At 42.2% G+C, this 23,798-nt stretch overlaps 1 protein-coding gene across 2 annotated transcripts in view; it reads right to left on the bottom strand.

The window, feature by feature from the left end:
• Nucleotides 1-4,760: 4,760 nt before the first annotated feature.
• The window catches only part of CUNH10orf90 (chromosome unknown C10orf90 homolog), a 65,663-nt gene continuing 46,625 nt past the window's right edge, over nucleotides 4,761-23,798 (bottom strand). The window contains exons 4-9 of one of the 2 annotated variants that reach the window (XM_027705701.1): nucleotides 20,555-20,806; nucleotides 18,463-18,650; nucleotides 17,240-17,438; nucleotides 7,449-7,512; nucleotides 6,291-6,390; nucleotides 4,761-5,680 (exon numbers count right to left, since the gene is read on the bottom strand). In XM_027705701.1, coding sequence (XP_027561502.1) covers nucleotides 5,642-5,680; nucleotides 6,291-6,390; nucleotides 7,449-7,512; nucleotides 17,240-17,438; nucleotides 18,463-18,650; nucleotides 20,555-20,806 — 842 coding nt within the window. In that variant the 3' untranslated portion in view covers nucleotides 4,761-5,641. The remainder of the gene's footprint in view (nucleotides 5,681-6,290; nucleotides 6,391-7,448; nucleotides 7,513-17,239; nucleotides 17,439-18,462; nucleotides 18,651-20,554; nucleotides 20,807-23,798) is intronic. The other variant, XM_027705702.1, reaches the window with a different exon arrangement.

Raw genomic sequence — 23,798 nt, 5'->3', positions numbered from 1 at the left:
GCACAGCTTCAAGAGCTGCATAAGCACATTGCAGAGTACATTAACAGATGGCCCAAGCAAGAAGAGGAAGGTCTTCAAAGAGGTTTTTTGCCATTTTCTACTGGCAGTTTTTCAAGCCAGTTGCAGACTTGCAGTAATTCTAGAACCTCAGAGCAGTCTCCATGTAATAGGTGTTTGCATGAGCATCTTTCTATAATTATATGTTAACTAAAGTCTAGTCATTGTAAGATACTGTAGGAGATAAAAATATTTTAAAACATGAAGTCTAAAAATACAACACTGCGACCAATTTTTTTTTAAAAAAACAACCAAATTTCTGCAATTAGGAGCTCTTTTACATTTTCTTATCCATGCAACACAATCCTCAAGCAGTTCGTTGCACTTCTGCTATTTTATATCATTTTGTATGACTGTGTGTACCATGAGAAAATTTGTGCAGTTTCTTCTCCCTTTTTCTTCCTTTTTAATCACTCTGCAGCTGGTAGGGAGATGATACACCTCATTATCTTATTCTGTGGGTCATCTTAAATGGATATTAAGTAATTCTCCCCCCTACAGCTTTGGTACAGAGCCAAGGAGAACTAGGAAAAGTAAGATTCTTGACCTAAAAAAGAGGATGCTTTATATTCGCAATGTAGAAATGTGTTTCCACATAGAATCACAGGATGGTTTGTGTTGCAAGAGACCTTAAAGCTCTTGCTCATTCCACCCCTCCGGCCATGGGCAGGGACACCTTCCACTAGCCCAGGTTGCTCCAAGCCCTGTCCAACCTGACCTTGGACACTTCCAGGGATGGGGCAGCCACAGCTTCTCTGGGCAACCTGTGCCAGGGCCTCACCACCCTCACAGGGAGGAATTTTTTCCTAATATACATGACATGCTTCCTCCAACAGTTTTGTCATAGATAAACAGACATTGCAAGAGACAAACCATAATCTCCCAAGATACCTCCAGGTAGCTCAGCTGGGAGACAAGTTTCTCTTCCAGAGCCCAACAAACCAGTACATCATTACTGATGGGCAGACTGGCACCACTCCAGGAGCAGCACAGGCTCCTCTCTCTAAGTAAGGATTTTGGGCAAGAATTTTTGTGATTTTGATGTCAGTAGACACATATTTAAAACTAAACTTAGTTAATATTTTCAGACACACATCGAGTTTCTCTACCTACAGTATATTTGAAAGCTTTTCAGTAGCTTCATTAACTAGGATCCGGTTTTATTGCATTTCAGTTTGTGCCACTGTTGAAATAAACCCTCTTTATTCAGAAGGCTGCAGATGGGGAATGGTCTCAGCTGGGGTTGAGACTTCTCCAGCCCCCCTTGCCCAGTGCTGACCTGTGGCCAGGGCAGTGGGGGAGCACAGTGAGGGCATCTCACAGGCATCCAGCCCAATCCCAGCCCAGCAAGGAACCACTGAGTGACAAACTACACTGGCTGGAGTCACAGAGCTGGAAATATGACCCTGTGGGACAACCTTGCATCCTGATTTACTCTGGCAGTGAACAAGTGGCCAGTCAGTGCTCCTGAAAAGATAATTACCCACCCATCAAAGCACACAGGCATGTCTGTCCCTAAAGTCAAGGGGGCAAACAGCCCTTCAGATGAGGCAAGCTGGGGTATTTTTAGCCATGGAGCTCTTACTGTGATGGCTGTATCAGGGAATGGTTTCCTCTGGAGAGAGCTGCCAGAAACTTTATCCCTGCTTTTGTGTGCTGTTTTCCTTGTAAATCAGCTCTCTCACAGAAAACATTACGCTAACATGGCCAATCCCAGATATTCAACAACAAAACCCCTAAAAAGTCTTACCCAGACATTCTCCTCATCCATCTGACCAGCTGAGTAAACTCGAAGAAGTAATTAATGACTTGCATACACATACACAGGAAAATATTTGGGTTTAAATAAATCCCCAGAACACTGTAACCCTCAGTGCTTTACCTTACAATGACTTTCAGCCCTTAATGAGGCATTTCTGTCAGATGAAATTAATGATGCCAGCAAGCAAACAAACACCATGTCTTGCACACCTAAACCACTGTGTGTTCCCCATGTGGGCTTCATTTCCCATAAAGAAAAAATTCCAACCCTATGGAGAGGCTTTGTGTTCTGGAAGGACAATACCAAGTCCATGTGTTGACAAAGCTGCACAGGCTCTGTGCCTTAACACCCCCAAACCATCTCAACATCTCCCCCCAACCAACATTAGTTATTATAACCTGCTCTACGGGCACGCACAGAGCAGCAGTGTGAGAAGAGATGACCCAACAAATATGACCAGTGCCTATTACCAGATATGTTAATCCTTGTAGAGTTGTCCCAGCAGGAAATTTGTCCCTCCTTGAAGACACAGATCATGGGCTGACACCTGGAGACTTTGAACTCAATCAGCAATTTTTTCCAATAAGAAGGAAAATTCCAGAGTTTGACCAGTGTTGGTGATCTCCAACTCTTTTATCTGATGGCAAAGGCTTTTTATTTTGAAGTACCTGCAAACCCAAAGTGAAATCACAGCACTTTTTCCTTAACTCTAAACTCCATTAAGCCTCTGTTGCTTGTACAGGGCTATGCCTGTGAGGCTCCTGTTTTTGTGAAGTAACATTTTCCTGTACGATCTATTTTCTACCACAATGACTGGATTGTGGAGCTGAAATGAATGTCAGAATTGTTTGGTGGGTACCTTCTTTTCTCAGGCCCGAAAAGAGAGAAATTAGGTTTGCAACAGAGATAGTTTTCGATTTTCTGATTCAAAGGTTTCACATCATGTAAAACATTCCCAGACAGTGATTTGCATCATGCATTTTCCTCACTAGTTATACTCCCAAGCTTATTTGTACAAGAGAATCTCCACCACAAATTGCCATGTATTTGTCCTGAAGATTTTGAAAATTCTGTTTAGAGAGAATAAAAACATTTGGAAATACCCGTTATACAAACACAAAAGATTTTTTGAGTAGTGCACAGGCTTAAGGCTGTGAGCAGGTGGAGTTGCTTATGAGCCAGGGGAGGTGAGGATGCAGCAGGTTGGTGTGGTATCCCAACCCTAACAACAGCAAAAGTGAGAGGAAACCAGGTCAGCTGAGGTGTTGAGGACATCAGGGGGGTCAGAATATCAGTGGGGGTTCAAAGGGGCAAAAACTCACCTGAAGCCTGTGCTCTCCATCCCATAAAATACTCACATCATTCATTTCCTCACGAGGATCATCTGGGTGCCATGATTTTTAAGGAGGATCAGCTCCTCTGATATTCCCAGCCAGAGAGTGAGAAGCATATCAAATATACATATATATTTATATATACAGTTGTGTGGGCATGGAGTAGGGATATACTATAGCAGCTGGATTAAGCCATCTCCCTTGAATTCCTGGGCATCCCTGCAGGACAAATGCCTGATTTCCATGTAAAATACTCTTATTTCCAACAAGGAAGACCCTGTCTCTTCCACTCTGCCAGAGAAGAAGTGGGAAAAGCTTTGGAGCTCTCTTCTGGTGGCTCTGGGTGTCAGTCCCACACCAGGGGACGTCCCTGACAGAAATATCTTGCTATGTCCTTCACGGACACTGACTTCCAAATGCTTTTTCTCCATGCCAAAATATATTGTTGTGGCTCAAGGGTGAGATTACGAGCAGGATTAATGGTATAAAGTAGAGCAGGTCTAAATGTATATGATAATTCTCTGGATATGATATATGTACAGGAAAAATGCTCCTGAAGGGTTCTGACGATGAACCAAAGCTGCATTTCTCTGAAGTCAAGAAACCAGAGACTAAGAAACCAAGGGGGAGAAATGCTCAGTTTCTCCTGAAATCAAAGGAGATTTGGGCATTGATTCTGTAGGAAATGTTTCTAACTGTTGTAGTGAGCTAGAACTGAATGAAAGCTTGAAATATAATCCTCCAGATTCAGTCTAGTAGACCATGTGTGTGTGTGTGCATGGCTGTAATTTATCACTCTGTGCTGGAGACCCAGGAGTGCACCAGAGAGAGTAAGACCCTCCTGTTTGAGGCAGGCAACGTGTTTTTCCTGGAGAGCAGAAGGGGGATCAATGAGCCCTCAGGAGAGCAGATCTACCACGGAGCTGAGCTGCAAAGCTTGGAGGATGCTCCTTCTTGGAGCTCCTTTTACATGTTCTACTTTGAGTTATCCGTGGTCAAGCCTTGACTTTGGTTTCCAGTAAAGCTTTGCTTGCTTGGTTAAAAAGACCTTTTTTGGGGAAGAACCCTGGCAGTCTCTTCCTCACAGCCAGCACCACCTTACCTTCCATATCCTCTACATTGTGTTGAACTACTTGATGAATTTTTGAAGATACCTATCTGGAATGCAACATATCTGCTCAGTAGGTCTCTATCTTCTCTATGAGCAAAAATTAACATTATTCCTATGTTAACTGAAACACAAAGAGGCTAAATAGTCCAACAAAGACAGAGCACAAAATATAAGCAGGTCCCTTGTGTCCAGCACGGGTCACACAGCTGGAGGATGTCGCAGTGGCCAAAGCTCAGCTCACAAACATCCCTCTTCCAAAAAAACTGACCTTCCATCTCAGCCTAGATTAGAAAAATAAAGCAGAGATATCAAAGGTCAAATTCCAGCCTCCTTCAAGCACACTCAATCAGGGGTTGGGGCAAGAAAGATTAACACTTGCAATGATTTTTACTATATTTTATACCACAGGGTTTGTGGGTACAAAAACATGACTTCTTCAGCAGTTTCAATAATTGTGTTATATTTAACAGCACCAAATAAAAACAGAGCGGTTGGATCAATATTACACTCATACTTTATTCCATAAATAAACTCCATTGGTTTGTAAGCTGCTTGTTTTTACTTCCAGAATGTACAAATAAAGATTTAAATATTTTTGGAGGAAACATTACAGATGGTTTGAGTTTTGTGCAGTTTTGATGCAAACATACTTCTTGGCACCACTTCTTAATATGCCATTTCTATAAATACTGAATGCTCACAGAAGTGGAGTAAAATATATATTAGAATGAAAAACATGAAAAAAATGTGTTATAAACAAATCTTTAAATATTGCTCTTTAATGGGTCATGTTGGTAGGTAAGTTCAATATATGAAAAGGAGTAGAGTCCTTCAGAAAGCTGAAATATTGTTCCCTTTTGGTATGTTAAGCATTAATGTGAAACCGCCGCTGCTATGATTATGTGGTAATGCTATTTCAACTACTTTCTAAACATAACAAATAACAATATTCATTTTTCTTTACTTCAAGGATTTCACTCACAGGAAATCAATTAATAGAATACTTCAGAGGAATCAGTTTTCCACGTCTTACAAACTCTCTTCTATTGCTACAGAGAAGAATACTTTTTAAAAGATTAACATAAATAATACCGCTGTAATTCAATATTTGCATTAAAAATTCTTAAAATTATTTCCTCTGGGTAAGCTGACCAAAAGGTGATGCTCTGAAACAGCTGTGTTCCTTTTCAGACTGTCTTTGATTACTTGAAAGTTGCCTTAAAATTTCAATTGAAATACAAATGATCTTTCTTTATTTAAAGAGCCAAAGATAAGAAAAATACCTCCAGGTAATTGAGATAACAGTTAATTTATGGCTTATCTAGCAGTCAAAGGCATTCAAGATCCAATTAGGATGATGGGCAAGAGACTCCTTTGTCACTCTGTGTTTCTGTGAAGGAGCTGGTCCAGTAATTGCTAAAAAAAAAGATGAAAAACAGCTTTAAGATACTGTTAAAATACATGAGGTGGTAGAAAACTTCAGTGATAAGGGAGGTGAGATGGTATTGGCATTCTCAGACTTCAAATATACTCGTTACATTGCTCAAAAAATAACCAAATCCTGCAGGCTTTTCCATCTTGGTCAGGAAAGGTGTTGTTAGATGGAGGAACAGAGCATTTCATCAAGGAGGAAATGGTGCTTGTGTGCAACATGGAGCATGTTGGGAACGCCTCCAGTCTGCACCTGCAGCTTTCTATCATAACTAATTACTAATTTTTAAAAACTAAAAGTCTGAGGTGCTTAGTCCAACATGGGGCTTGGAGAAACTTGGTCTAGTGGAAGGTGTCCCTGCCCATGGCCAAGGAGATGCTCTTTAAGGTTCCTTCCAACCCGAACCAGTCCACCCTTCTGTGAAGGTTCAGCTGTTAATTCAAGTTTAAAGAAGTGCCTCAACCAGAGGACAAGATTTAAAAGCCATTCCCTGCTCTCAGGGTTTGCACATGGTGAGCACAGTCTCCCCAGTGCCTCTACAGACCCATTTACAGGGTTACAAAACTCTACTTGGCTTTCACAGTAAATTCTTACCTTTTTAAACATCTCCACCCGCAGCCTGTTACTCTGCATGATGATCCTTTTCTGCTTTTCTTCTTGTTTCTTTTTAACTTCAGGTAAATTGTCATAAATCCTGTAATGAATTCAGAAAGTGAAGTTTTCATGTCATCTGTTGGACTCCTATAGGAAATGTTTGCCTTCAATGCAATATTTGTCATTAATGGCATCTCTAAGTACCTGAATTAGATTTATGGTAGGGGAATTATAAATTATTAACAATAATGGTTTTATGTTATATCTGATTTGTTGAAAATCTTGTTGGAAATTCTAATTTTGGAATGAAAAAAAGTAAAGAAAGAGATGTGATCAGGTTATCTCAGTGCAGCAATGTAACTCTGCAGTAGCTTCTAACAAGCTCAGTGGAGTTGGTTTCAATTTATAGCAACATAATTCATACCAGAATTTGGCCTGTACACTATTTCTTTTTAATTTGTGTCACAAAATTAATACCAAGCAACCATTTCCAAGTATTTTTCTAAAATACAAGAAAACCATCATTATAAGACTGTAGACTGTTAATGTTTTTTCACTGTCATTAGGAACTCTTTTTACCAGGAGAACACAATCTTTCCATTTTCAAAATAACAAGAGTTGCCTTTCAAAAAGGTGACTTCTGGTCTGATCTTTTTCCATTAAAATCAACGATAAAATTCACAGGAGTTTGGAAAGAAAGCTGGACTTTCCTTCCCAGCAGTCCTGTTTTTTTATGCACAAAAAGCCTGTTCAGTTCTGATTTTTCCTCATAATATTTTGCAACACTGAGTTCTCAAAGGAGCTCGTTTGGGCTGGAGATTGTATATTGGAGGAGAGGAATGAGACACACAGTGAGCACTCTTAAAATCAGGATGAATTCCATGTGGTGGCCCTTTGAAGCTTCCCTTGCTGCTCATGGTGGCACAAAGAGCAATGCAGTTAAAGATCAGACACCACAAAAAAAACCCCACCAAAGTGACTGCACTGCTTCTATTTTTGAATTTTCTGCAGGAGTTACTGTTGGGGACTTAGTTTTCATGCCATGCTGGCTGAAACTGGTAGAAAAGTGGTGCTCAAAGGGCAGGGCTGCATCAAATCTATCAAACTGATACAGTGGAAGAAAACCACGAGTGAACTCGAAACGGGAGAGGTTTTTACCTTTTAGATCTCATATGCATCTCCTTCTCAGGAATGAACCTTTCCTTTGGTTTGAAGAGGTTATCTAGCAGAGGGAAAATAAAGTTAATACTGGAGAAATCTGCATTTATTTAAATCTTAAATGTCCTGTTCCATGTAGCCATGATGTGCTAGTGCTGGTTGAAGTTTTGAAAGCTTAAGGTCAGATCCAAATCTCCTCAGGTCCATGGAAAGATATTTAACAGCTTCATCTGGAGCTGTGTTTGATCCTGTGTTTGATGCCCTACAGAATGAGGAGGTTGGATAAGACCCACAGGAACCACCTTCACTGTAGAGTTCATTCATTTTAATGGCATATGGGTTTTGTCATTGTCACATGTAGCTGTGTATGCCCTCTATTCAGATTAAGAACCAGTGATGATTTCTGCTCTCTCAAGTGATTCACCTTCCCCACATCCTTGTGCCACGTTGCCATGTCCTCAGCTGACGTGTGTTGGGAACGTGGCCTGGTACCATCATTTCTGATTCAATTTACACCTGTCTGGAAGGGCTTTGAATAATTATGCCCAGTGTTAAAAGGAGGAAAATTACATTACTCTTCTCTGATCAAATATGAAGAGATCTGTGATAATTCCAATCAGCATTTCCCCGGATAGAGGAAAATAATTACTGATCTTAGCAGTCAGTGATTCTCAAGAATAGGTGATTTTAACACCTTCTCTGCAAAAAATGGTTTCTGAATGGGAAAGGACGATGTTCATACAACGTGGGAGGCCACAAAATATATAAGATCACTGTTGTAAGTTGTATCTCTATGTAAACTTCATAGGATCATGGAATCATAGAATGGTTTGGGTTGGGAGGGACCTGTTGTTCCACCCCTTGCCATGTGCAGGGACATCTTCCACTAGCCCAGGTTGCTCCAAGCCCCGTCCAACTCGGCCTTGGACACTTCCAGGGATGGGGCAGCCACAGCTTCTCTGGGCAACCTGTGCCAGGACCTCACCACACTCACAGCCAAGAATTTCTTCCTAGTATCCCATCTAACCCTGCCCTCTGCCAGTGGGAAGCCATTCCCCTTGTCCTGTCCCTCCAGACCCTTGTCCCAAGTCCCTCTCCAGCTCTCCTGGAGCCCCTTTAGGCACTGGAAGGGGCTCTAAGTTTTCCCTGCAGCCTTCTCTTCTCCAGGCTGAACAATCCCAAGTCTCTCTGCCTTTTCTCATATGAGGGATGTTCTATCCCTCTAATCAAAAATAAAAGGGAGCTTTGCAACAGTTTCTTTTCTGAACTGATGCAGTTTTCCAAGAACAATTTGAGAAAGAAGAGAGGCTGTGAAGCCTCCTCTGCCTCAGGACTAACTTTTCTCCACTCAGCAGTTGCCTACACTTAATCATGCTTATTAAATCCTCAGTACACACAAGCAACATGCCTAATTTGCTAGGAAAACATAATTTGTCTTTTATTTATTAGTGTTTTAATGTTCATTTATATGTTGATTAACTCAAATAAACACTTGGGTGCTAGTGCTGTCCAAATAACCCTGAAACTGAAGGAAGCAGATTTTGCCTGTGACCCAGAAGGTCCTGGTGCAGGACTGGGGTCCAGGGTCACCGATTTTCTGGAAGCAGTGTGTATCCCAGCACATTCCAGAGCAGGCTCAGCCTCCCTTGCTGCTCAATGTTCACACCTTCTCCTGACAGCTCAGGGCTGCAGGAGGCATCCCTTCCCACAAGGCACGTCCTCCAACCCAGAGAATGGCACAGGGTAAGTTTGAAGTCCCATAAAACCATCACTGTGGGTTCTCTGCAGTGCAAAACAAAACCAGGAGGCATTTCATGCTGCACAGCAAATCGAGGCACCTTTCTGTCAGTATGGTAATATGGTCCTCGGTAGGAGATCCCTAATGTTGTAGCCAGTTCCTTGCATGTTCCCCTGTCCTTGGGCACAGAAGAGTAGCTGAGGGCACTAGAAATGACACCCCAGCACAAATCTGCACTGCCTGCATGAAATCCTCCCACAGTAAGTCAAGGCAGACCTCTCGAGGGATGTGATACAGTCAGAGAGTGTGACTGACCAGCAGAGCCTGGGTTTATATCTTCTCCTGTGCACTGTGAGTGACAGCTGCTCAAATCGATGAATTTTTACTCCAGGAATTCTCAGATGTGGGTTTTCTGCAATAAAACTAATTGTTTTGGGGATCTCCCCTCCTCTTTTTCCTAAATAAAAGCTGTTAAGTGCAGAATCACAGAATGGTTTGGGTGGAAGGGACCTTAAAGACCATCTCATTCCAAACCCCTGCTGTGGGCAGGGACACCTTCCATTATCCCAGGTTCTCCAAGCCCTGTCCAACCTGGCCTTGGACACTTCCAGGGCTGGGGCATAAAGACACATTAACATTTCCAGACCAGAACAAGCAAAACCCACGTGGGGATCTGCAGCCCCACGACCTTTTCTCTGTACAGCACCAAAAGCTAATCTGTACTTTTCCTACAAGCCCCTAAGACATCCTGGGCTCTGTGTTGGACTGCTGGGAAGCACCACAGACGTCAGGAGCTGGGCAGATGCTCTTCCTCCAGAATAATTCTCTCCTGATGGCACAGAAACAATCTTGAAGGGCATCAGACCCACCACTGCCCACAGTTGTGCCTGCAACAAGGTGAGTGGCTGTGCAGGGCTTTGAAGGGATGGATTAAAAAGGGAGTCTGGGGAAAATCCTCCAAGAAAATAATCAATCCACCTTGGTTATAAAATTATCCTTTGTGAAGCAGTGTGGAGTCAAAAGGCTACTGTCATGGCTAAACATTCATGGTGTCTCTTGGCTCCTCTCAGGTTGTTATGTGTGAGTAAAAAACACACATGCAAACATCAGGCAGAAATAAGGCTAATCCTTGAAAGATTTTAGGATTAGAATTCAAAATTTAAGTGAAAACTAAATTAAAAATCGGTATAAATGAGAAAATAAAGATTATATGTGCCTTTAAATATTGCTAATACTCAATACTAAGAAAGTGTATTTTGAAGTGGAAGAGCAGCAGACCTTCAGAGCTATAATAACCTGCCAAGCACATTATACAGACCTGAATTAAGGTTCTTTCCCACCAAGCAAGGATCAAATGGGGCATAAGGTGGACAATTCCCCAAGCTGATAGTCTTCTGAATTGCATTTTAGAAGTTCCTTATCAAAGCTCCTTATCAAATTTCATAGCCTTGTATCACTTTTGGAGACAACTATTGTGAATGATAGAAAACAAGGGATTTCAAAGCAGATATCCACCATTTCCAGAGATGCATCACAGTTAAATAAAGGTATAGATAGAGTGACATGAAACACTTTTTTGGTGTTTTATTCAAACCATGTGAAACTACTGAGTTTCTGGTATTTCCACCAATCCTGTATGCACCAGGTCTGACACTTCCACAGTGGGAGAAAGAAGCCACTTCAGCAGGTTGCAAATGAATGTAAATGGGTCACCCTTGTAATACATTTTAATTAATGCTGAACTGCACCTCCAACAGGATGAGTAACTTCCCTACTTGGGAAGTTAGTAAATGTTTAGACAGAGAACAGATGAAATGATTGTGTTGGAACCAGCCCCTGACTTCCTATTTACCACTAAATCACTGAAACACTTAAAAGAGAAAATCAGTGGCAAAATTTATCAAAATATACAGAATATACATACATTTTCTCCTAACAAGAATGCAAATTCTCAAACTTTGTTAGGACTTAAAACATGTGTTTGAAAATGTGTTGCCAGTCCCTGAAGAGCAGTGGTGGTTCTCTAATTTAACTGCTTTCTTTACTGAACTGAAAAAAATAATTCCCCAAAAGCCCATTTGCCCAGAGAAGTCCTAAGATACAAAACATATTTTTAAACACTGCTTTTTTTAAATCAACAGCCCCCTAAAAAATAAATTAGCCTTGAATCTAAGATAAATGTTGAGGTGATGTTGAGATTTGCGTGCCCATAGCACTTGACTGGGAATTCATCCAGAGAGTATAAAGCAGTGCCTACACCCAGGGGTGCTGCCCAAACTTTGCACATCCCATGTCAATGACTTCATGCAATGAATTCCTTCAGCTGCAGTCAACAGATGACATTTTGGTATTATTTATAAAAAATGCAATAAGCCCATTAGTTAAGAGTTTGAGGGTGAGACTGCCTGAGCTTCTGCTCATCTCAGAGAAATGCTGAAGCTCCCAAGAGATCCTCCCCCAGGAGGACCCATAGGAAGGTAGTTCTCAGGCTTTCCAGCTGTTCAGGTCCTACACTGTGGCTATTGAGACTTCTGACCCTCCTTAATATTTCAGTCTTAACAATCATTAATATCTCTGAAAAAGCTGTAAAGTTGATAGGTTTATGAAAACATTTTCATGGTAAATGAATTCTGGGGATGATGCAGGAAATTTCAGTCCCCTCTGTCCAAATGCTGCTTAAATATTCATGGAATTTATCCAGAAAAAAATCAATTAGCGTCTCACCTGGCCTTCCTAAATCTTTTTTGTTTCATTAGAGAATATAGTCTTGAAAAGCATAATTTCTTTTATTCAAAATATAGCAGTTAATGAAGAAGGTATGACAGAGTTTGGTAAATCCATCGAACATTAAACAAATCTTTGGTAAAATTTGCACCAGCTTCTTAAAGCTGACTTCTTTAGCTTCAATTTCTAATCATGGCTGAAATCAGACCTTTTACTCCTGGATTAAAAAGTCGAGGATCAAAAATTCAGTTTTCTATTTGGCTGCCCCAAGGCCCCCCTGAAATGATCCCCAGCAAACTGACTGAGCTCCGTGAGTCACCCACTGCGAGACACGTTGTTTCCAATCACCCACACAGAAAACTCTCCACATTTGAAGATTTTTCCAATTTATTGCCCACTTCCTTGCACAGGGGCTGCCTATTTCCTCCTTCCTGAGGGTGAGGTCATGGAGGGGACACGCTGGTCACTCCGTTCACTCTCACCTCCTCCCATTGTCCCCAGGGACCGCATCACCCACTGCCACCCACTGCCAGTGACCTGCAATGTGCTGCCGTGTCCAGCTGACTCACAGGCACTGCTCCAATCCGTGTGATGAGCAATAATATCCCAAAAATAGGTCATTCCACTCCCTAATTCAATTACCTGGCTGCAGCTTAGTCTTTATTCAGAGCTGTCAGCCTTAAACAAGATGCCAGTGCCCAAAGGATTGGTGGCACAACTGCTGGCTCCGAGTTTTGATGGCGAAAAGGGGCCTGAGAAATGGCACAACTAAAGTCACACATGGGCTGCTGGTGGCTGCAAACATCTCCTCAGCCACCAGTGGCATGTGAAAACCACAAGGGTGCACCTTAGTGGTGCAGGATTATTCTCTGATTGCCACCTTCTCCTCTCTCAACAGTCTAAACAAAAACCTCCCTGGCACGGAGCTGCTCGAGGAACTTTGAAAACCCAAACCAACAGCAATCCTCACCCTCCAGGCTTCTGCAGCTACAATGAAGCTTTTTGGAACGGTTCGGAACCACAACTGAGGAGATAGAAATTTGTTTCCAAAATATTGCTAAAGATGGAGGATTTGGATACGAACCCAGAAGAACAGAGCAGGCGCCGTGCTGGGGTTGAACGGTAACGTTCAACTTCTATTGCCGCTTCCAATGAACCCCCAGCCTCTCAGAGGGCAGCAAAATGGAAGGTATGAAAAAACCATATGTGCCTGAGAAATTTGGTTAAACCTCTCAAAGTGCTTGTGTACACCAAGATCACAGGGCTGTTCATTATGCAGATTTAAAGGCCTATAAACAGCTGGTAGTCCTGTCACTGAAGTAATTACATTACGGTTTTGGAGATTTAAATCCAGTTATTTGAACATTGTTTCTATTCAGTTCGTCACAGTGGGATCTCTAATTTGCCTGACATAGTAAACAGCAGAGTAGTCTATCTTGGACTAATTAGCACTCTCAAATTTAGCAGTACCCATTACCCAGCACAAAGGCTAGAGTGAGAGTTGCAGGTTCTTTGCCTTCAAAGAGCTCTTGTGACGATAAAAATCTTCTGCAGGATAAACATTTTCATTTTTCTGAGATTACTTTCAGCACTTCGTAAAACCCCGTTCGTGAATCACAATTAAAAAATGGTAAACAACTTGGGTTTCTGAGGATGAGAAGGTAAATGGAAAGTGCACAGATGTTGGTATTTATATGGAAATGATGCTGAATGCCAATTATTTCTTTCTCTTACAAGAAACTAAAGTTGTAACAACACTGTCAAAATGTAGGGAAACCATGCTAATAATTTCATATTACCAATAAAGACATTTTAGGCTGATAGAATAATCCCAGGTGGAGAAAAATCTCTGCAGATCATTGCTCTGGGTGTAAATTATTTTACTGAAATAAAAGCTGCAAGACCAGAGAGCAGCACATGTAACAAGCTTATTTCAGAGAGAAGTAAGTGCAGCAAACTTGTCAAGCACCGAGGGAAACACCTCAGGCTGCAGTTTAACCCTCATTTACACCTGAATGAAATGGGCACTCACTTCTCCCTATCCTGTACCACCTTCCTGTGTGATCACATGGGGAATTGGGAAGGGAATGTCCTCTCGTGGTGGAAAACTAGTTGGATAACTAATGTTAAAGTCAGTGCTTGAGGCAAGTGAGCTGCAGTGACTTGCTCCTGCTGCCCAGCCACAGATGGGCTTGAATCCATGCTGGGCTCACTCTGTCAGGGCAGTGGAAATTAAACTCATCAGCCAACCTGCTCTTACGAAAAAGACCATTGGAAAATGTATGAGGCTGTGCTGGCAGTGAACCCTGTGAACCTCAGAGCCATAAAGACCTTTACCTCCACAAATCCCAAAGACATCAGGAAAGAGAAAAAACAAGGAAGAAGGAAATGATCAGACTGAAACAAGCAACTCCCACGATCACCCTCTGGAGCCTACAGGTGCCATCAATACGAGCCTGAATGCTTAAACACATTTCCAGGCCATCATTTTACCCTCCTGGGTTCTTAGTTTCCAATACTGTTTCATTGTGTGTTGCTGTGAAGGAGCAGCCTGATTCCTGAGCCCAGGAATCCTGAGGGAGGGCTGCACTGGGCACAGATTCTTTGAGACTGGAGGGAGAACAGGTTGCCCAGAGAAGCTGTGGCTGCCCCATCCCTGGAAGTGTCCAAGGCCAGGCTGGATGGAGCTCTGAGCAACCTGGGCTAGTGGAAGGTGTCCCTGCCCATGGCAGGGGGTGGAACTGGATGATCTTTAAGGTCCCTTCCAACCCAAACCATTCTGTGATTCTATAAACCAGTAGCACCAGTACCAAACAAAACCCCCATGGCTGTGGGGACATGGCAAATCAACTGCCCTGCCTGCACAGAAATGTTTGCTGTCCAGGTCCCTGGACTTCTAATGATGACTGAGGTCTAATATGTGTTGTATGGACACGGCACCACTGGGAGGACACGGGGCAGGTCTCTGCCCTTTGCTGCCCAGTGCAACTGGACCATACCCTGGAGAGCAATGGTTGTGATAACACCACACTGACCCTCAACCATCAGCCCCTGTACCCAATCTTGGTGTCACAGCCCACAGCTCCTGAGCCCACAACTGACTCACAACCAGGTATAGCTGGAGATGGAGGTGGAGTCAGGACTTTCTGTCTTTGGATGTACAGACATGTTTCTCCTCTTCTGGCTGCTTTGTGTCTTTCATAAACTCCAGGTTCTTCAACACTTGAAGAACTGGCTTTGAGTCAGGTCAGGGAATCCTAATTTTAATCCTAATTTAAACAAAAAACCCCCAAAATTTATTAAAAAAGAGTTTCTTGTAAATCAGCTCACTGATCCCAGTAAAACACAGGGGCACAGATGAGCATGTGCAGCCACAGAGCAGGAGGTGACACTGCTGCTTGTGCCCACAGCTCCCCTTGCACCAGGGAAATGGTATCCTTAAATCACCGGGATTTGGGTGTCCACTTCCCACCTCAGAAAATGAAACTGTTGCTTGCATCCCTTCCTGGAATACAACTACATTTTCCTTTAACTTTGGTTTTCAAAAACACACAGTTCCTCATTGCTTTAAAAGCACATTTTACATGATAAAATGGCTATTCCAGAGATCACAGAATAATGATGACAACAAATGATAACTTCTCTCCCTTCCAGGTTTGGAGGCTGGCAGAAGGGAAGGAGAAGGCTGCGACCTCAGAGGGACAGGGATGTCATCAGCAGAGACATCAGGACAGAGGCATCCAGTGCCCTGGGTGAGCATGAGGGAGAAGCCCTTGCAGGAAACAAAGATCCCCCACTCTGGGTCTCACTGATGGCACAAATCCTTCTGCACAGCAGCATCCACCAGGGCAAACCCTAAAATATCAATTGCCAGGACTCAGAGCAAATTAAATATGCTCAGCACACTCCTACACAGCCCTCTGTACTGCAGCCTACAGAGCTGGGCTTTGTCCAGGGATCATGGATTTCCAATATTAACTGCAGTTATGCTTAAATAACAGACATCTGACACTTCTGTCATTATAAAAATATTAGAATCTCACAAAGAGAAAATTACCTGTGACTACACAAAGGCAGATCAGTTACAGAAACTAAAGATTCTCCTTAGACAAATATACCTTTAATGATCAGCCACTAAAAGAGGGAAATAGTCATTTAGTTGAATAATTAATTAATATATTTTAATAGTATGCTTTTATTAATCATTAAACAAGCATAAAGATTAAACCTTCATTATAATTTAAGGACAAAAAGGTTTAACCATTCTTTTTTTTTTTTTCTTATTTCATAAATTGTTTGCAGAGTGGTTTGGGGGATTTTCAAACATGACAAAAAAAGGAGGAAAATTTTTGCCAATTCTTCTAAGATAGGTGACAAACTCCTTGCCTGTGCCATGGCCTGCTGGAAGAGCTTGTAGCACAGCCTGAGTTGAAGACATCAAATATTCCCTTTCCTGAATCTTCCAGGTGTTCCTTTTGGTTGTTTAATGTTTTCAATTGATTTACTTTTTAGTGGAATAATGTGTCTTCAAACAGGCACAGGTTTAAAACCAAGCTATAAAGAGGAATGCCAATCAATCAAATAAATCTTTTCCTTTAGTTAACTGAGTTAATTAACACCCAGATGGCAATTAAAAAGAAAAAAAGAAAAAAAGAAAAAAAAAAGAAAAAAAGAAAAGCAATTTAACATCTTGTGTTCAGATAATATTTACAGAGGAGCTATAGGGAGGGAGCTGCTCAGAACTGCTTTGCTCACTGGGTGTTGAGACTCTTTATCTCTGAGGTAATAAAACAACATAGTCATCTTGAATCAGGAAATCACAGAGTTTAGATGCCTCGATTTAGCAGTCCTGTACACAACCAGAGTTCTTTCACAGCCCACTCACTGCCACGGGCTTCCTGAGTCAAACGGCAAATCCACACCTGAAGCTCCTGAGAAGATTGGATTGGGCCTCCCAAACCCAAATCCCACCTTGTCTCTCTGCCTCTCTCCCCAAACTGGTCACCTGTGAGCTGGGAGAGGGATGAAATGCCATTTATTGCTGTCACCTCCACAATTAGTATCAACTCTGAACATGACTGCATGTGACAACAACAAAAAGTCCCCAAGGAGGTCTCCTCCTGCTGCCACAGACCACAGACCACTCCCCATTCCCACTGTCCCACCTCTGTGCTCCTGATTCCTTCTACTGGGAGGATCTGGACAGACGCTGGAGCACAGAGAGGTGAAACAGGAGCAGCAAGCCTCATGTTTTTTCCCACAAGTTAATATGGAAATACTACACATGTGGCAAGATTACAGACCTGCTGCTGGTCACAATTAAACTCACCACTGAGAGGGTCAGGAATGGTGTAGTGCTTTTTCCTGCTGGAGGTTGATGTTGAGGAGAGCTTGCGAAGGAGAGCTCCCGGGCTGCTCAGAGGAGCATCACCCTGCTGGGCTTTCCTCAGCTGCACCATGTGTTCCAGTCTCTTCAGCCTTTCTTGGGAGCGAGAGATGAACTGAGGATTGTGGATTTCTAGGGCTTCCTAAAAGAAACAGAAACCCCACTTTATTTTAACATAATGCAAAGGAGGAAAAAAGCGAGACAGGCATCAATATGGGTTCAATAGAAGATTATTAAAGTGATGAAAATTATTCATAGAATGGTTTGGATTGGAAGGGACTTTACAGACCATCTAGTTCCAACTCCCTACCATGGGCAGGGACACATTCCACTAGCCCAGGTTGCTCCAAGCCCCGTCCAACCTGGCCTTGGACACTTCCAGGGATGGGGCAGCCACAGCTTCTCTGGGCAACCTGTGCCAGGGCCTCCCCACCCTCACAGGGAAGAATTCCTTCCCAATATCCCATCTAACCCTGCCCTCTGGCAGCGTGAAGCCATTCCCCCTTGTCCTATCAAGTTTATACATTTATATGTTTTGAATTACATATTTTTATAAGTTATCCAATTCAAGTTCTTGATGTTTTGCCTATTTCCTTGTCTCACCCCATCGCTGAAGCAGCTTGTCACTGACAGCTCACAAACTTCCCTGTTTATTTAGATTGTCATGCAGATCTACTAAGAAAGATAACACTTTCCAGTCAAAGGCTGCTTCAACATTTAGGAATGTCTTGGGACAGAAGACAAAGCAGAGATTGGTCTACAACATGTGCTGGAGTTAAAGGCAGGAAAGTGCATCTGCTGCTGGTGGTTGGTACCAACCTGGGGCTGTGTCCACACCTACAGCTGCTGCTTGTGGTGCTGGACGTTTGGGACATTGGAAAGCTGTAAAATCCCCAAATTTTTACATGTTCCTCTGTAGGAATGGCAGCTGGGGCTCAAAACGGGGAGCTTGGACAACCAGACAACCAAGCAAGTCTCGGCAGTGGATACAAACCACCAAAACTTCACTGGAAAGGAGAAAAATCAAGGAAATGGGAACTTCTGCCTGCAGCCAGTTCCCAGGAAGCAAACACCATCCATGGGGGAAAAAAAAAAAAAAGGGAAAAAGGAAAAAAAGGAAAAAGAAGTGAAAAAGGAGGAAAAAAGGAAACAAATTGATACTTTACCTGCAGTGTCCATGGAGCTGCTGGAATTTCCTCTGGCTGGGAGGTGGTTTCTGGCCAGGTGAGCACATTGTTCTTCTCCCAAGTCACACCTGGCCAGTGAGCTGTGGACAGTGTCACCCTCCTGGCTCGCTCCCACTCATCCTTGAGCTCCTTTATTCTGTCACCTGAACCACAGAATTCAGAATCACCTTGGAGAGATTTAAATGTTCGTTAAGAGTGCATGGCTAATTTTTTATTGGGTTCTCCACCTCATTAGACTCAGAGGGCAATTTCTGAAATAAGAATGCCAAGGTGTTATTAATAGGCCTCATTAAGCAGAATAGATCAGATCTAATCACAGGTATTACTCCCTGCCCTGTGACACCCAGAGGATCTTTCACATTAAGCCAGAGCTCACACTGAAGTATAATTGTAATTAAACCTCGTGGACACTTAGATCTGTTTGCTGGTCTTCCCTTCCCAAAAGCAAGACACAGTTGCACCATGGAAAGCAAAGGATATCAGGCGGTGACCTGCAGTCTGAGTTCACTCCAATTTATTGCACAAAATAACATACTGTTATGGACTTTAATCACATATAATTTCCCTTTGACCACATTGAGACTTTCATAAACAATACTGGGGTCTTTTGTTTTGCTGATAGTACTCCTTGCCTTCTATCATTTCTACATATTCCTCAGTCAGTGGAAAGACTCCATGAAAAAAAAGTCAACAAAAGATTAATATGCATTATAGCATATTATTATGAAAGCTGTCAATTCACATTGAGAAGAAGAGATTATTTGCTACAATTATAATTAAATTTTAATGCTCACTGGCTGCTACTCCCTGCACAAATTAGGACCAAAAGAGGCTCTGTGCTCAAAAATCAGAGTTGACAAGATTCTCATTCGGAGGACAGAATGAATCCAAAATAACAAAGGAACTTCGGAAGAGCTCCATATGAACTATTTTGAAAAGTCACACTGGAGTACTTCTTCCTTGCCAAGTAAATTGATTTCTAGCACTAAATATCTGGGAATAAAGCCCGTTACTGTTTTATTTCAATTTTTGGTTACAATAAACTTCAAATATTTTCCTCTTTGTGACATATTGTACATATTATATTGTACTTAAAAAACATATTAAAATGATCTGTGTTGGGTACATTTGCCTTATAAAAGCCTGAGCTGTATTTCCTCCCTAATACTGTTCTTAGTAACATTTTGGAATAAACCTTGAAACCTGTGAACATGAAATTAAACTCCTCAATAAGCCAGGTTTACAGAGGTGTGGATTAACTTGGTCTTTGACAGATCACAGTGAATCCCTCACTTTTTGTAAAACAAAAGTCACTTCCAGCTAGGAAAATTTAACTTCAGGTCCTGAGAGCAGAATTTAGGCTTCTCCCAGCTAAATGGGTGTTACATTCAGTAGCTTTATAGTCAATTATGAAAAGGTTTTGCCTACCTGTCTACAAAAAACTATTAAGAAAAAAAGGGTGTACGACCACTACAGCATTTTAAGGAATAAATTTCTCACAAACATATTGATATTAAAGCCAAATTATTCTCAGTTTTCTTCTGCAAAAATATCTTATACATGAATACAGCTGCTTGTGTCACCTCCAGTTTAGCTGTGAGAATAAATGTTGGAAGTAAGACATCCCAGCCGCTGCTGAACTAGAGGAAATTATGTTTTACATGCTGAAACCTTGTTGATAATCACAGTTCAGGCTGTTGTGTCAAAAAGAAAAGGTTGCAGAAGTGAAAGAAAGGTATCAGAACGAGGTTGTAAAAATAACCTCACTTCTGGTGCTTCTTGTTGGACTGGGGCTGCTTGACTTTGCAATTTTAATGCTTTTTCAAGATTTTCTTGAACCTTCCTTACAAAGCAAGCCTATCCTTCTCATTTTAATCTTGTTTTCTATTAACCATAGCAATGTATATAGTCAGATTAGCTGATTGATCTCTCACCAGATGACTCATACTCTGCACTTAAAGCTGGACAAAAATGGCCTGACTTTCCATTATTTCACATTTTTCTTTGAGACTGATCTCATCGTATTATTGAAACCATATTCCTGACAACCCCAGCAGGATTTGTACCTTACTTTTTAGGAGCTGGTTTTGCCTGTGAACGTTTTCTTCCGAGAGGATCCTTGATGATGTTTTTACATTGCACATACAGTTGGAGACAGACAGTTTTGGTTTGAGGACGCCCTGTGCTTGGATCTCTTTGGATTTGGAGGTGTCTTTGGAGGGATCTCTCCTTTTTGATGAGCCAGCAGCAGCGATTGCCTCTCTGGATGCTGCATCTGGAAGAATGCAGCTCCTCCTCCTGCTTCCCCACAGCATTTGTGTTCCTGTAAAAAACAGAAAAAAAACCCACCCAAATCCTATATCATGGGAATACTTCTTTTTTTCACAGTCCACGTGATTTTTATTTCCTGCAAAACTGCTTTCAGGAGTATATTTTAAAAGTTGTAACTGATACAAGTTTTATCAGGATTGCTGTGCAGCTGTACTGTAACAAAGAGTTATTGACAGAAATAATCTCAGAGGGTATAAACAATCTCAGAGGGCACTATTCAGAAAAATACACTGCCCTTCTGAAAAATACATACACACTCTGTATGACAGCATGGGAGAGTCAAGATATCTCTGATAAAAAACTGTGTTATGTGTCTTTGTCTTGCCTGTTATTTGCTTAAAAGGAAGGACATGGACCTCTTGGAGTGAGTCCAGAGGAGGCACCAAGATGATCAGAGGGCTGGGGCATCTCTGCTGTGAGGAAAGGCTGAGAGAACTGGGATTGTTCAGCCTGGAAATAAGAAGACTCTGGGGTGACCTAATTGTGCCCTTCCACGACCTTACAGGAGCCTGCAGGAAAGATAGAGAGAGACTATTTACAGGGCCCAGAGTGACAGGACAAGGGGTAATTTCTCAAAGTGAAAGAGAGTAGGTTTAGATTTGATATTAGGAAAAAGATCTTCCCTGTGAGGGTGGGGAGGCCCTGGCACAGGTTGTCCAGAGAAGCTGTGGCTGCCCCATCCCTGGAAGTGTCCAAGACCTGGTTGGACGGGGCTTGGAGTAACCTGGGATAGTGGAAAGTGTCCCTGCCCATGGCAGGGAGGTGGAATGAGATGATCCTTAATGTCCCTTCCAACCCAAGCCATTCTAGGATTCTGTGATTTCAAATTGATTAAACCAAGTGTCCATTTACGAAGGCGCATTTAAGGCAGAGTTTGGAAGGGAGAAAAAGTAGAGTAGCAAAAATAAAAAAAAAAAATCAGGAAATTCTATCCGAGAAATTAGGGACAGCATGGAAAGGGCATCAGGATCAGCGAGGGGAGAAAGGAGGAGCAGATGGGAACTGTTCAGTGTCCCTGTAAGCCCCTGGGCAGTGGTCCCTTGTGGCAGCAGCCCCATGGCCATGCACACAGCACAACTCTGCTCCTCCTTTTTAATCCTGTGCATGAATGGCCTACTGGCAGTTCTAGTCACAGGCTGGATCAGACCTAGAGATTTATGTAGGGGGGAATGATCAATAACTATTTAAAATCTCCAAAAAAAAATGCAACTGAGACATTTGGGAGGTACAAGGGAAAAAAACCAACTGGTTTCAGCCCTAACCACAAAGCCAAACAAACCAGGCAGGGATTGTCCTACTCTATAATGTGGACACAAAACATTCGATAAGCGACTGGTGTTTCAAATACAAAGACTTTTTAAAAGCAGATTTAACATAATTCCTTTCTCTGCTGACTCACTCTCAGCAGCTGCCCCTCTCTAAACACTTCTTTCCCATGCCTTGGTTGAGGACAGAGGGAAGATTAGAAGTGTTTTTCTCCTCTCAGCCAAACCATGAGAGAGGATGAGATGGCACTGGTGGTATCTAAAAGCCTTGTAGACATGGCACTTGGGGACATGGGTTAGTGGTGGCCTTGGCAGTGCTGGGGCAATGGTTGGACTCGATGATCTCAGAGGGCTTTTCCAACCTAAACTATTCTGTGTTCCTATGATTCTATGATTCCATCTTAGACACTTTATTATTTCACAGTCATTCACTAAAATCAGATCTTGCAGTGTGGCAAGTTTTCAGTTCACTTTCCCAATCCTGAACCCACTCACAACAGATGAGAAATATTCTTGCCACAAAATGATGGTCTCCTATGCATTTTAGTGCTCTGAGTGGCTCTTTTTGACTACCCTGTATTTCCAAGGAAATCAGAGCCATTAAGATACAGCATTTACTGGTTTTCCCTTACCATGCAGATCAGAAAGTTTTGAACACAGAATCACAGAATTGTTTAGGTTGGCAAAGACCTCTAAGATCATCGACTCCAATCATAACATCTAAAGTTCTTTTCTGTAACCATTCATACAGGGAGACAGAGTCAACTTCTCAGGGGATCTTCTAATGAGGGATCCCTGAAGATCAGCAGAGACAGAAAAAAACCAGCCCTTTATTTCATTGATTGAGATGAACCCCATCCTAAGCAATTCCACAGCCTTACAGGAAATCTGCTCAAAGCAAGGAGGTGCATACAGAGCTCTCACATTCTGGGGTAGCATCCAAGCTCTCCCTCTCCTCTCTGATATAACTTGTTTTTCTCCTTGCTTTTCATGCATTGCAAATATTTGCCTTATCTTTTGTCAAAACTGAACTCTCTTCTCAGAGGGAAATAGTTTTGATGCAAATGCTCTCAGCAGACTGGACAGACTCAATTCTGTGCACACACTCAGAATTCATCCATATACAGTGACCTGTTCCTTCAGTCCCTGACTGATCCTGTACCTGCAGTCACACACTGTGTTGCCATGAATATCTTAGGACATATAAAGAGGAAAAAACACTGGGACAGATTAATGGGGTCATGGACATCACAGAGTGTTTGTGGGAGGAGGTAGGAACATGCAGTGAGGTAGGAGAAGATGAAGAAAGCAGCAGGTAACATTAACTGCAGAGGAGGAAGTCCTTTCACTAAGGCAGCCAAGATGTTAGATGGATAGAGGGGGAAAAAAAGAGGGGAGCTAAGCCACAGAAAGAACTTGAATGGAAAACAAATTATCTCATTAAATCACCTTTTAAATTAAAAGAGTTTACTGGCCAGCAGACAACACAGAGAAGAAGAAATTGGAAATGAGAAAAGAGTTTCTGCTTGTCCATTGGCTGCATCAAAGTAGGAGATAATTTGCCTTCATATCAAGAAATGGTCTGTGCAACAAATGTGAGTGTGTTGTGAAGCCAAACAGCTTCTTCACTGAGACTGTCAGACAGCTCAAAGCATGGCTGTGTCCCCAGGAGGGCCTGTTTGCTGCTGCTGGGCATCAGTACCCAAAACTCCAGCTGGA

This window comes from Neopelma chrysocephalum, unplaced genomic scaffold, assembly GCF_003984885.1.
Source record: "Neopelma chrysocephalum unplaced genomic scaffold, ASM398488v2 Primary Assembly neopelma1_347, whole genome shotgun sequence".
In the NCBI taxonomy this organism is placed as follows: Eukaryota; Metazoa; Chordata; class Aves; order Passeriformes; family Pipridae; genus Neopelma; species Neopelma chrysocephalum.
This window is presented reverse-complemented; position numbering and strand designations above follow the sequence as displayed.